The 14,024-nt window shown below is 46.6% G+C and overlaps 3 protein-coding genes across 7 annotated transcripts; 1 reads left to right on the top strand and 2 right to left on the bottom strand.

The window, feature by feature from the left end:
* Positions 1–546: 546 nt before the first annotated feature.
* On the bottom strand, positions 547–4,194 carry cunh18orf54 (chromosome unknown C18orf54 homolog). The gene is made up of 11 exons (XM_076137345.1): positions 4,101–4,194; positions 3,643–3,766; positions 3,226–3,370; positions 2,938–3,105; positions 2,707–2,854; positions 2,315–2,529; positions 2,133–2,243; positions 1,592–1,705; positions 1,433–1,490; positions 1,123–1,241; positions 547–1,002 (listed from the first exon to the last, which is right to left on the bottom strand). Exons 2-11 carry the CDS (start codon positions 3,763–3,765, stop codon positions 995–997), a joined length of 1,209 nt encoding a protein of 402 aa, XP_075993460.1. The 5' UTR covers position 3,766; positions 4,101–4,194; the 3' UTR covers positions 547–994.
* A 656-nt stretch (positions 4,195–4,850) lies between these two features.
* prpf4 (pre-mRNA splicing tri-snRNP complex factor PRPF4) lies at positions 4,851–11,830 on the bottom strand. Of its 3 annotated transcripts, none has more exons than XM_076137342.1 (16): positions 11,703–11,830; positions 11,113–11,326; positions 10,780–10,966; positions 10,604–10,691; positions 10,435–10,514; positions 10,164–10,257; positions 9,436–9,530; positions 9,196–9,254; positions 8,853–8,976; positions 8,553–8,642; positions 8,234–8,356; positions 7,965–8,072; positions 7,748–7,866; positions 7,519–7,625; positions 6,628–7,426; positions 4,851–5,347 (listed from the first exon to the last, which is right to left on the bottom strand). In XM_076137342.1, the coding sequence occupies exons 2-15, from the start codon at positions 11,285–11,287 to the stop codon at positions 7,340–7,342; spliced, it is 1,536 nt and encodes a 511-aa protein (XP_075993457.1). In that variant the 5' UTR covers positions 11,288–11,326; positions 11,703–11,830; the 3' UTR covers positions 4,851–5,347; positions 6,628–7,339. The 3 variants fall into 3 exon arrangements, with proteins under 3 accessions (XP_075993457.1, XP_075993458.1, XP_075993459.1); XM_076137343.1 differs by having other exon boundaries at positions 11,113–11,323; positions 11,703–11,787; XM_076137344.1 differs by having other exon boundaries at positions 11,113–11,323; positions 11,684–11,749.
* On the top strand, positions 11,776–12,849 carry cdc26 (cell division cycle 26 homolog). 3 transcript variants are annotated; one of them, XM_076137347.1, is made up of 3 exons: positions 11,776–12,065; positions 12,163–12,268; positions 12,467–12,849. In XM_076137347.1, exons 2-3 carry the CDS (start codon positions 12,188–12,190, stop codon positions 12,665–12,667), a joined length of 282 nt encoding a protein of 93 aa, XP_075993462.1. In that variant the 5' UTR covers positions 11,776–12,065; positions 12,163–12,187; the 3' UTR covers positions 12,668–12,849. The 3 variants fall into 3 exon arrangements, with proteins under 3 accessions (XP_075993462.1, XP_075993461.1, XP_075993463.1); XM_076137346.1 differs by having other exon boundaries at positions 11,776–12,069; XM_076137348.1 differs by having other exon boundaries at positions 11,777–11,948.
* Positions 12,850–14,024: the final 1,175 nt, after the last annotated feature.

Below are 14,024 nucleotides of genomic sequence, written 5' to 3'. Positions count from 1 at the left end.
TCAGACACACACAGACACTCCCAGACACTCTCAGACACACACACACACTCTCAGAAACTCAGACACACACACACTCTCAGACACACACAGACACTCCCAGACACTCAGACACACACAGACTCTCAGACACACACAGACACTCCCAGACACTCTCAGACACACACACACACACTCTCAGACACTCTCAGACACACACACAGACTCTCAGACACACACAGACACTCTCAGACACTCTCAGACACACACACAGACTCTCAGACACACACAGACACTCTCAGACACACACAGACACTCTGACTCCAACGTCCACTCCTCGCTCACTTCCTGGTCTCCTGCTCGGCTGACTGTCTGTGGGAGGCCAGGCTGGACATCGGCACCACCGCCTGTGGACCCCGCACCCACGGGACAAACCCTACGATGCTGGCAGCCACTGCAGACGCAGGTCAGCAGGTGAGTGTGGTGACCACACAACGCCTCATTGGCTGACAAACCAACAGACATTCAGCTGTGAGTCAGTCTCATTCCATTGTTTCTGGAAGAATTCAACTGTAAAACTTTCATCTCTGTACATGAACTTTTATTCAGGTGACCTTTGGCATTTCAATCAGCTGAATACATAAACCAATAATCAATAATCGCACCAACGTCGGTGCAGAGGAGCAAACACATGGTACTGTTCTGTCAGGTCAAGTGACGGCGAGACGCTGCAGACCTCCGCCCCCTTCTGAAAAGGTACAAATACAGAGTTCACCAGGTGCAGATCCCCACGCGTCCTGTAGGGGGCAGCGTGTTTAACGTTAAATGTTTGTCTTCCAGGCGCTGTGGTGACCAAACGTACACACAGGGACATTGTGCCAGAGGAAGAGGAGAAGCGTCCTTCATCCCATTTTCTAGTTTGTCCACCAGAGCGGGGTCACCAGGGGTCACCAGGGGTCATCAGGAGTCATGGTGCTGTTACCCCTGCAGTGATGAACTCTCCAGCAATTCATCACCTTCATCTCTCTGCAACACAAACAGCTTCACTCAGACCTTTGAGCAGCTCAGTCACAGGTTCCATTCCCGCTGCACATTCTTAAACTTCCCCTCTTATCGCTCAGTTTAAGCTCCGCCCCCAGCTGCTACCTGTGTGACTGCATGTTGGCCTTGGTGACTCTGGTTGTTGTTGTCGGTGAAGCTCCGCCTCCACCAGCTGCAGTCTGAACAGCATCTGTTTGAGGGCCTCGATAGGCCCGGGCTGCTTCCTGCACACACACACACACACACACGCACACACACAAACACGCACGCACACACACACACACGCGCGCACACACGCACGCACGCACGCACACAGACAAAGTATGGAGGGTTACTGGTCCAAGCCCACTTCCTATATGACTTCATGTTTGCAGCCTCATTGACCAGGTCAGAGGTCAGAGGTCAGGTCTCCTACCTGCTGTCCTCCATGTCTGTCTGTCTCTGTGAGGCCTCCTGCTGGTCCTGCTGAGTCACTGCAGGTTTAACACATCAGACAAAAAAGTCTATAAAAGCCCTGAAGATCCTTCACATTAAAAGCCTTGAGGTTCCTTCACATTAAAAGCCCTGGTCTTACCTGGCCCCAGAGGAGCTCCAGATGGCTCCTGGAGACCTTCTGCTCCTCTGTGGCTCTTATAGAGAGAAGATAAGACCTGGTCTGCTTTGTGGATCAGGGACTCAATCCTGTGATCTGACAGAACACACACTTGATCACACACACACCTGATCACACACACAATGTTCACCTGATATTTTATACATATTTGACTTTTCATGGCTCCTGTATAGGATTTCTATCTTCCATCTGAACACGTGTACATGTTGGTACATGTGTGTGTCTGTGTGTCTGTGTGTATCTGTACATCTGTGTGTGTACATGCTGTGTGTATCTGTGTGTCTACGTGTATCTGTGTGTGTCTGTACATCTGTGTGTGTACATGCTGTGTGTATCTGTGTGTTTGTGTGTATCTGTGTGTGTGTACATGCTGTGTGTGTCTGTGTATATCCGTGTGTGTCTGTGTGAATATGTGTGTGTACATGCTGTGTGTATCTGTGTGTGTCTGTATATGCTGTGTGTATCTGTGTGTGTCTGTATGTGTGTACATGCTTTGTGTTACCTGTGATGTCAGATGTTTGTCCTCTGTCTGCTGCCACAGCAGAAATGTTCTGAGCAAACTTCACCTCTTGATCTTCATCCTCTTCATCCAGCTGAGACACAGAGGACAGAGCTGAAGGAGGAGGAAGATCAGTGAGTCCACCAGCTGATCAACACATTCATGTTAACGTTAAGAACCAGTACCTGCTACACACACGTTGCTCTGTCCCCTACCATACTCCTGTGGTCCTGGTCCTGGTCCCGGTTGTGGTCCTGGAGGGTCGTTCAGGTCATGGCGGATCCAGGCTGGGTACTTCAGCTCAGGTACACTGCTGAGTTCAGAAGAGTCCAGCTCGTCTCTGTGGCTGGTGAACCAGTGAGGGAGGAGCAGAGCGGAGGAGCGGGCTGCAGGCTGCACACTGAACACACACACACACACACACACACACACACACACACACACACACACACACACACACACACACACACACACACACACACACACACAGTGAGGAGGCAGAATCTTCAGCCTGGCAGACATTACTGAGGGACATACGAGGTCAACATGAGGAGGAGACTCAGGATGACAGACTGACCTGGAGGTCCTGGTTGGATGGAGGTCGTGGTGGATGGATTGAGAGGCAGCGTGACTGCTGAGGACCCAGTCCAGTCTGTGTCCTGTTCTGTTAGAGGACCGGGGCCAGGACAGGGCAGACTGGGACAGGGCAGACTGGGACAGCATGCCTGGTGCATCAGAGAGGGACAGGTCAGAAGACAGACAGTGTCCACCATCATCAGCATCAGAGTGAGGCGATGCATTTAAAGACCTTGGAGAAAAGCAGACGTGTGTGTTACAGGCAGGGAGCCGTCACAGGGGATGGACAGCAGCTCCTCTGTTGTCATGGAGAGGCGGTCTCGGTTGCCATGGTGACGGAGGGAGCTGACAGGGAGATTGAGGAAATCCAGTTCCCTGTCCGTCAAACGCTCACTGAGAACTGTGTGACACATGAACAGGAAATATGGAATCAATAAAAACATGAATGACCCCAGCAGGGGGACAGCTTCATGACCCCTGACCCCGCAACCTCTCAGGGTAGTCCAGGCCTGTGACCTACCGTCTCTGTTTCTGAGCGTGCTCACTCCGGGTCTGGCCGGCGTGGAGGGCGGAGCCATCGGCAGGACCAACCCCCCTGCTTCCTGCCGGCTCCTGTTAAACTCTGCAATGTACGCGTCCAGAGCGTCTGAGGCCGAATCGTACTCCTGCAATCAATCAACCAGCGTTACCAATATGATCAATCACACACACAAGCATTCACATACACACACACACACACATACACATTTATGTTTTATCTAGCAGTGTCAGTGAGTGATCCCTTATTGATGTAAATGAGTGTGATTGGCGATGGGCTCATTGATTGATTGATCAGCTACATGACTTCTGCCTGGGTGTATATGAAGCAGTGTGTTTATCCTCGTGGTCTGGTGAGGTCAGGAGGTCGAGCCGGCAGTGTGGCTGTAAGGAGTCAAACCTTGTCTCTGTATCTGTAGGGGGCGCTGTGCTCAGGAGCCTTCAGGCAGCTCCTCAGGCGACCCGAGCTAGACAGCAGAGACGTCACCGTGGACTCTGGAGACAGGAAGTCACTGTGGTCCATGCTGAAGAAGAAGAAGAAGAAGAAGTAAAAGAAGAAGACGTTCAAATAGAATAAATGTTTAGCATTGATCTGAACAATGTGTAAATATTTATTCAAAGATTTGTTGCAGATTCTTTTATTTCTGTTCATTTGATATAATTCCGAAAATTTGGGGTAAATTTCAATTTTCAAACTTTCGCTCTAAATGACGTCATTTAGCCGCCTTTACGTTACAGCTAACAGCTAACAGGATGTTCACGTCTCATCTTCTCCACTGCGGTCATTCAACTCGTGTAAAGTTGTGAGAAGGACCTGCTTCCGGGTCAAACCTTTCAAATTAAAGCCTCTACACTCACTTTCTCTTCTTACATCCACAGCTCCCACACACCAAACCAGCCGCTCCGATGTTTAGCCCCGCACCGAGCGCACTCTGTCCCCCGCACCGAGCCCCTTAGCTCCGCTCGTGATGTGTCTGTGTCGCTCTCAGTGTAAAACTCATCCGGAGCCTCTGCGCCATATTGAGGTGCGCGCGCAGCTCGGGCCAGCGAAGTTGTCGGGACTTAAAAAAACTATTTGGAAAAAGCGACATCGGTGATATGAAACATCTTCATCTTCATCACATCGTCACATGTTTAACCTTCATGAGACATTTTTCAGAGTCTTTCTACCACGACGTCACAAACAGCTGATTCCTTTGTTCTTTATTCCATCATAAGGAAATTAAATGTCCATTGTATTAAAACTGTTTAACATTCATCTAAAAAAACAAAACAGATTGATACATAAACTCTCAAACGACTCATAAAAATACGATCAAAATGGTGAAAAGCTTTCTAAATACTTTCTTGTACTAAGAAAAAGACAATTTATAATTTCTTATAAACATACAAAATATAACGTGTTTGTTAGTATTAAAACATTAAACCTCATAATCGTATCTGTATATTTACAAAACTTCAGTAATTTAAGAGTTAAAAATGACTGATCAGTGTCCAGTTAGTTTCGGTGTCATAGCAACAGCAACACAGCTGGGACTTTTATTTTGACAGCTAAGGTGCAAACATTTTAAATGAAGTTTCCGCTGTAAAATTTCAGAAGTTTGTAACTTTTCTTTTTTTTTTTCTAAACGACACAAACTTCCTCTTTCCTTCTTTCTTTTCTTCACAAACTTCTTTGTTTCTTTTCCTTCACTTGTCTTTTTCCTTCGACGATGGAGAAGATGACGAACACATTCAGTTCATCTAAACAAATATCCACAAGCCAATCAGGAGCCTCCTCCAATGACATCACTTCCTCCTCCTGCAGCGATAGCAGCAGGCTCGGCAACGCCCCGTCTCCTCCTCGTCCCCTCCCCCGTCCTCCTTTACCATATAAGGCGGGGGGGCGGAGGTCGTTCCATACGGGTCTCCTTCGCCGATGCCGAGCGCCGTCCGATTGGCTATCACAGTGGCGTCGCCATCAGAGGGGCGGAGCTTGGCTCTGGGAATGGACACATTACCGTAGGGGTTTTCTAATGAGACCTTGATGTTTGAGGACATGGCTGTCAATCAGGCTGCAGTCCAATCAGAGGAGAAGAGGAGGTGGTGGTCCGGGCGAGTGAGCGCTGAGGAAGAGGAAGTCAAGAGTCAAAGGAGGTTGGTACTGCTCTTAACAAGGGCTGCAAGGATGTTGCAGTGCAATCTGGGTATCTAAAGACCGATGAGGTCACGATACGTCGTCTCTGGTATTGAAATGGCGTGGAGCTGATGGGTTTGCGTAGCTTCGTAGCTCAGGTTGGGTTCTAACCCTCACTCCGTCATCAGTGGCAGAAAACTCTGGTGCTTAAAATGCTCCATTAAACGCAAAAGGAAAAGACCTGAAAGAGTGATTTTCAGCCTGCAAGTGGCGCTGTCTTCACCACTGTGACATTGTTTGTCAGGTCGTAAAGGTCAAACCACAGAAATGCAGCTCTATATGGTTTCTGCTTTAAACTACATTTGTCTGCGATGAGCGAGTACTGAACAGGAACAGGAAGTCAGTGGCCGTCACATAGCAACCAGATGGAAATACAAAGGTACAAACGTCTGAAGTTTACGATCATTCAACATTTCCAAAAAGAAGAAAAATGTCTGGATATTCTCAGTGTTGGAGCTAGAAGCAGAAGTAGCTAACTTAACTGCTGTCAGTAGCTTGAGAGTAGCTCAGCTATTTTCAAAACACTGTGGCTATTCCTCCCTGCTGCTGTATTACTGGAGCGCGCGCACACACACACACACACACACACACACACACACACACACACACACACACACACACACACACACACACACACACACACACACACACACACACACACACACACACACACACACACACACACACACACACACACACACACACACACACACACACACACACCTCTTCCTGGCGTACGACGACATCACATTTTTTTTCAGTGAATTGATGTGTAGCTTTAGTGTTGATTTGTTTTGTTGTTTCATTTCTTAGTTTCACATAAAAATCCGTGTGAAAAGAAAAAATCTGATTTCTGCAGTGAATTCAGAACAGTCCCCTTTTCATTTGACTTTTACATTTCATACTTTTTTGCCTTGAAGGCAAAACAGCAGAAACATTGAAGTAGCTTTAATAAAGTAGCTATGTTACATTGAAGTAGCTTTGTAGTAGCTACTTTCTCTCTGAGCTTGTAATGTAGCTAGCTGTATAATTAAAAGTGGCTTGACTGAAGCTTAACTATTACTTTTAATCATGACTAGCTTGTAGCTTGAAAGCTACCAAAGAAAGCTTCACAGATATATCCTTTTCCAAAACAATCCAGGCTCCCAAAGCTTTTTCAGAAAACTGTTCACCTGCAGACTTTAAACCCTTGATAATTTTCACTCTTACCTTGTCTGTCTTCTTGTCTCGTCTCTTCTCTCTCACTTTCCTCCAAACAGCCAAGTTAGGGAAGTTTATTCTTTCTCTTCGTTTATCTTCTTTTCTTCCCGTCTCAGAAAGTTTCAGCTAAAGCAAACTCAGTCTCTCTGTGACTGAGTGTGACGCTCACTCCACCGCCTCACCCAAACCTGTTCAACTGGCTCACATAGCTCAGACGCACACAGGAGCAAAGAGCACACAGGCTCCCTATGGAGCTCCCTCTCTCTCTCTCTCTCCCCCTCTCTCGTCAAACCGGTTGGACAATCCCCCCTTCTCTCTCTCTCTCAATGCCCCCACCTCTCCATCTGTGTTTGTTGCTCTATTCTCTCTCTCTCTCATTGGGGGCGGGGCTTATCACAGCATAATGACAGATGAATGAAACACATTAAACGAGATTATTACTTTTCCTGTTCATGCAATGGATTTGATCTTTGCATTTACTTAAGTATGAATGATATTTATCTTTTAAAATATAGATTTGATATTGAGTCTTGTTCAAGCAGCAGTTATGTTTGAATTCTTCTTCTTATAAATAATAAGCAGCTCAGATGAACGAGCATCAAAAAGAAAGAGGGGAATTATTTTGACTTGAATTTAATACGAAAAAAAGAAAAACTACAGAAGACGTTTGAATTGTGTTTTCCAGAATGTGACTCATGTTGTCACCTGATCTTCATCATCATCACTCGGACAGCCAGAGTTTGAAGGTGCGATCGTAGGAGCACGTGGCGATCAGCTTCCCGTCTGGTGACACGTCCACACCCATGACCTGGACAGGAAGAGACAGGGTGTTGACATGAAGACATTCAGATCACCTGACTCACACTCCTCTTCATCCTCATCATCTATTCTTCTTCATACTTTTCCCTCGTGTCCAGCGAGCGTCTTCAGCGGCGTCCAGCCCGGGTGACTCCAAACTTTCGCCATGTTATCGTAGGCTCCAGTCAACAGGAAGTGACCGTCATTGGCTGCAAGAATCAAACAGGAAGTAAGGTCTCAGACCAAATTCAATCGAGAAGAAGAGAGAAGAGAAAGTCACAGACAAAATGAGAAATGACGAAATAGAAAAGTAGAAAAAATGAATAATTACGTTGAAAGCGGACAGCAGACAGCAGGTTCTGGTGGGCGGGGACTGTGTACAAGCACTTCCTGTTCCTCAGCTCCCAAACCTTACAGGTGTTATCAGCACTTCCTGTGGCCAGGTGATACCTAACAGGAAACAGGAAACAGGAAAAGCTGTTTGTCCTGCTCTCTGCTCTGTGATTGGCTGTTTGTCCTGCTCTCTGCTCTGTGATTGGCTGACTGACCCGTTGGGGGAGAAGTGCAGGCTGTAGATTTCTCTCAGGTGTCCCTCCAGGAAGACAACGCAGCGTCCTGTCCGAAGGTCCCACACTCTGCCAAATGAATCCAGCCCACTGATTGGATGACAGGAGGAGCATGGGGCGGGGCAACAAATAAGTGAAAAAAGGTTTTGATAAATACACACAACATTTAATCTGCAGTGTCATCTGTGTGGTAGAAGAGTCGAGAGAGGACCGGAGGATGAAGAGTGTGAAGTCCTGCTGCCGTCACCTACCCTGTAGCCACCAGGGAGCCGTCGGGGTGAAAGGTCAGGTCGTGGACTCCTTTGCTGTGACCTTCCTGGTGCAGGACCTCCTCCTGAACGTCCAAGTCCCACAGACGCCACGAGTTATCGTAACTGAAAATAAGCAGCGTTTATAGAACATTAAACACATTAAACACCTAACAACCATCCAAATATGGCAACAAGGTCACCTGACCATGAGTCCTGAGGCCAGCGAGCCTAACCCCAATGCAAGGACTGTAAAAAGACCAACTTTGGGCAGAGCTGTGAGGGAGGAGGTGTAACGTAACAGAGAGTGGGAGGAGCTTACCAGGTGGTTCCAAGGAACCTTCCAGAAGGATGCCAGGATACTCGGGCCACTCGGTCACTGTGACCCTCGATGTCAGCCACCGGCTCATCACTACGGCAACCACAGGGAAACCATAAAGAGGGGGGGCGTTAGCTGGCCACACACACACACACACACACACACACACACACACACACACACACACACACACACACACACACACACACACACACACACACACACACACACACACACACACACACACACACACACACACACACACACACACACACACACACACACACACACACACACACACACCTCTCAAGGTTCCAGAGCTTCACTGAGCCGTCAGCAGCACATGACGCCAAGCTCACGTCTGATTGGTCACCAGAGACGCCGGCTTGTGGACGAAAGACAACCGCGCCCACATTGGTGCTGTGACCTGAAGGTAGGAAAGGGGAGGGGTAAGGACGGGGCAGAGAACATTAAAGCAGCATATCATACAGATGTTCATGTATGTGATCTCATCTGGCTGCATTACACGTTTACATGACTTAAATACAGGTCACATTAAAAACACAACAAATCAAAAAACAAAACAACACCAACAATCAAACATTCAATTACTAAAAGTTCATGAGAATGGAGAGGCTCCGCCCACCTCTCAGTGTGCGAATCAGACTGCAGTCGGGGACGGACCACAGCTTACACAGGCCGCTCCTGAGGACAGGTTAGCATTAGCATCTTAGCATGAACTCACCCAGGGGTGTGTCTGGAACATTAGCTTACAAATTAGAATGTAAGTCAGTAATGCTAAAGCTAAATCTACAGCAATGAAAAAATGTCTGCAAGCTAACATTGTGTTAGCATTTGATTTACAGTAAGGTGCGGGGCTTGTTACCAGGAAGCAGTGGCCAGCATGCTGGAGTCGGGGCTGAAGTGGCAGAAGCTGATTGGCCGGTCGTCACCAATCTGACTGCAAAAGTTGTTGAGATTCTGAAACAGCAGGAAACACGGTTAGCTTGTCCAGGAGGCCTGAGAGGAAGGAAGTCAGATTCACATGAGACCCTGACCTCAACAGACTCTGTTAACCTGCGTCCCCCATTAAGTCTGCACAGACTCTATGGGAACAGGATGGAGCGGTCACGTGTGTCATACGTGTGTGTTCAGAGAAGCTTGCGTGTGCGTTTATTCCTCTGTCATGATTCCATGTAAAGTTGAAATAAAGCTGATTTGATTCATCTTCACTGTGTGTTGTTGACTGAATATCAGCTGTGATCAATACCTCAGACTGATCATTAATCTGATCATTATTCCTTGAGTTGCAATGAAACACAAGCATCTGAACCTAGAACCTGAAGGCTCAGAAAGAATCTCCTGGCCCCGCCTCCTGACCACGCCTCATAAGGGGAGGCCCCCCCTAGGATCGTGCAGGTAAGGTCACTCTGTTTAACAAACCAGGTGATTGGTCAGGAGGCGGAGCTTCATATTTCAGCCCCACTAAGCTCCAGGCTAGCTGTGGAGTTACCATGGCGACAGTGAGTGAGATCAGAAGCGACTGCAGCTTCATGGCATGGAAACATGCCTGAAGTGAGCAAGCTGACCCCTGACCCCTTCACCTTTTCTCACCCTCAGGTTCTTGTGAAGTTCCTGTTGGCGGATCGTCCTCGTGGCCTCAGGGACCTCCCGCTGAGCGCGAGCCTCCTCCAGACGCTTCATCGCTCTAACAAACCAATCACAGTTGCAGACTAATCAGGATGCTCAGACAGCCCCGCCCTTTTTCAAAAGTCACATTGTGTTTAAAAAGAAATAAGCCGATAGAAAACAGTGCAAGGCATTAAGCCCCACCCTCTTTCCTCCTGGTCAGGCTGTGATTGGCTGGTGTGTTGCTGGGACTCACCGGGGCAGCGAGTATTTAGCCAACCAGAGCCGAGCTTCCTTCAGGGAGGCGGAGCCTTCATGGTACCACGTCTGCTGACACTGAGGGTGACAGGGTTCAATCTTTACATGTGGCAGTTTAGAAGAATTATTGAAGGAAAAGTTGAACAGAACAGACTCCTCCCCCTCACCTCCTCCTGCGACCTCTTCGCTCGCTCTTCATCTTTTCTGGATTTCTTCAGAGCATCTGGACCGACGACAGACAAAACACCACGCAGCCTGAAACACAAAACGTTGACAAAACAAATCATTACCTTTCATATTTATGATACATCACAAATCATTTATAAAAAGGCATAATCATCACCTCTCCCTGCGGTCTGCTGGCCCCTCCCCAAAGAGCGTGATCGGCTCTCCGAGTGCTCGGAGCCCCGCCTTCACCTCGGCATCGTCGGTGGAGACCATAATCTGCCGCGCTCGCCGCCGCCGCTCGAACTCTTCCAGCGCGTCGTTCTGCCGCTCGCTGACATGTTCCTCCATCTCCATCGTCTCTCCTGCAAAGAATCATGGGGAATTGTGTTTATTTCACCTTTAGTGTGTAAACACTAAACACAAACATGTTGTTATGAATCATCTCTTTTCTTGGGTTATTTCAGAAACAAGTTGAAACTTCTTTGTATTTGTGCTCCTTCTGTCTGACCTGAGGAGATGTTGATGTTCCCCGCTTTGATTCCTGCCTTGATTCCATCACTTCTTGCTGCTGCGCCTGACCTTCCTCTTTCTTTGGCGAGTCTTTGGCGTTCAGCATCCTCCAGGCTTCCATAGAAAACACGACTCCTCTTCACAGCTGGCGCCACATCGTCTTCGTCAGACATTTTAAAAGAATTTCTCTTCTCCTACTTCCTCAAAGGCTGCTGGGAAAAATATGAGTTATTATTTTGAAAGGAAAGACAAAGAGACACTGATGAAAGAGAGACAGGGAGAGAGGGAGAGAGAGAGAGAGGGGGGGGAAGAGGGGAGACAAACAGAGGGACCGCGAGAGAGAGGGAGAGAGGAAGAGAGAGAGAGGGGAAGAGAGAGAGAGACAGAGATACATACGGACAGACCGTCATTCGCGGTGAAAACGCGGTCTTTAGTTAGCATTAGCATTAGCCTCAAACAACAACAAAAAAACTGGAATTGAAGCTTCAGACTGTTGCAGCGCGCGATGCAAACCGGTAGCCATAAACGTCTGTACGTGAAAGTTTAACCATAAACGAAACGTTTATTACAGTTGAGTTTAATACTTACTCGTGAGTTAGCGGAGCAAGTTGGGCTCTGAGTCGCGTGACCCGGATATGAACATATACTACGGCTTCCGGGTTAAATTGTCTTCTTCGTGCAGAGGAAGCGGCCGTGGCAGCAAAGAACAAACGTGAAATCACCGCAAATGGACGCGCGACTAAAACTTTAACTCTTCCGTTAAACCGCGAGAGCCGATGGAGGAAAAGTGAACAGAAAGCGGCTTTGATTCCCGGTAACTTCGCTCCTTCTCAGGTTGGACACACTCGTTAGCATGTTAGCTTAGCTCGCCCGCTCTCTGCAAGGTTTGTTTATGTCGCTCGACCAACGAAACCACGTGACGAGAAAAAGCAGCACAGCAAAGTCACAATTTCAAGTATTTATACATTAGCTTAAATCGTTTTTATCGTTATTTCTTTTGATGTGTCGTTCTTGTTTGAAAAAAACAAAACATGATTTGTCTCATCAGATTCAAAGCAGAAGAAAACTAAACGATGTTGCGCAGGAAGCCGACGCGTCTGGAGCTGAAGATCGACGACGCGGATGAGTTTGAGAGCATCAAGAAGGAACTCGAGGTTCATTCATGTTGTTATTACTACTGTTATTATTAGTCACTGGATGATGATCTTGATATGCAGAAAATACTTCATAAAGTGAGTGTACATGTGTATTTCATGTGTTTATGATGTAAAAATGACGCTTTAGGACCATGGAACCCAACAGAAAATACAGTGAAATTAATGTAAAGTAAAATGTAACAAACTTTTACACAGGCAAGAAAGCGGCAGCGTGAGGAGGCGGAGTCTACCGTGGGCGGGGCTTCTACATTCAGTGTCGATATTGTTGGGGGCGGGGCCTCTGCGTCCTCCTCCGCATCGGCGTCAAGGGCGGAGCTTATCAACGAGCGAATCGGCTACAAGCCACACCCCAAACCAGCAACGCTGCCCACGCTGTTTGGAAGCCTGCAGTTTTGATGTCAGCTGCGGTAACAGGGATTCAAAACGCTTCAAAGTCTTGAGTATTTTATGACGCCAACTTGTTTGTAGAGATACAAAAACAGCGGCAATGTACAGATTTATTGAAGTCTGCTGAGCTTTTGAAATGTTTACAAAATGAGAAGTTTGGACCTAAATAAAAGCCTGATTTGTCATTTTAATAGTGTTTGTTTTTGAATCAGGTATAGATGAGAAGGTATAAAGTCCATCCTTAGTTTCTCATCAGTTAAAGACAAATAATGTCACACCAGTCTTGGACATGATTTGGTTTATTTTTTTATCATAAATGCTGCAATTATATTTATATAAAGAGCATAAAGAAGAAACGATTAGTGTTTGGCACAAATGTCAACAAACATTTCAAATAAAGATTTGTTTTTTAAAGAAATGAATAATACTAAAATTTTTACAGGTATTTACAGTAAGTCAGTAGGTGGCGCTCTGAAATTCATGAGTCAAACCTGTGGAATGCAAATGGTGATTGATCACGTGACTCATTTTAACATTGATATCTTTGTATATTAAACTGTTACCAGGGCAACCAGGAGAAAGACAGATGGTCCTTTGTTGCTTTTGTTTAACAACATAAAAAAATCGACCATCACTGATTGCTCCAAATCACTTCCAACTAATGTGGGTGTGGTTCTTAAGTGATTGACAGCATAATCAATAGATTTACATTTGAAAACATTAAAATCAATATAAGTTAGAAGAAAACATTTTGGGAAAATAATTAAAATCAGATTGAAAAGATGAGGAACTTTCAGAGCTCAGACAGGAAGTGTAGTGTAGTGAGTTCCTGTGCAGTGAGCTGGGAACAACAGAAGGAGGCGCTCTGATTGGTCCACTGCAGTGTGTGAATGCCAGATTTAGCTCCATCTGAGGTGGAAACGGGTCGCAATCCTCTTCTACAATATTTTTCCAATATTTCTTTAGCAATGTTTATGCTGAAAATCGTTAAAAACAAAGTGCACTGATGATGAACAAGGCAAAGCACAAACCAGGAGAAGACTTGAGTGTTATAACATCTTACAGTGTGAGCTTTTTACTTTCCTGTTAGCTTATTCTGGCACCTTGATGGACTGACAGTGTTTTGGTAACTGGAGCGATCTGCCGCTCAGCGATTGAAAGTTTTGTTCAGCGTTCAGCTCTGAAGCAGCAGGATGCTGGACCATGGTTACCCATGCTATGAAATGAGGATACTAAATTCATATGCATTCATTTAGTTGTGTCCACCATCGCTCCACAGGAAAAACGTATTTTGCAGTTTTGGTATGTTTTTGTTTTGTTTGCGTTCATGAGGCTAACCATAGCCGCTTTATCTCACTGTCAAAAA

The sequence above is a fragment of the Genypterus blacodes genome, unplaced genomic scaffold, assembly GCF_046128005.1.
Source record: "Genypterus blacodes isolate CSIRO-AG114 ecotype Tasmania unplaced genomic scaffold, CSIRO-AGI_Gbla_v1 ptg000305l_1, whole genome shotgun sequence".
In the NCBI taxonomy this organism is placed as follows: domain Eukaryota; kingdom Metazoa; phylum Chordata; class Actinopteri; order Ophidiiformes; family Ophidiidae; genus Genypterus; species Genypterus blacodes.
Note: the sequence above shows the minus strand (reverse complement) of the source record. Positions and strands in the feature narration are given on the sequence as shown.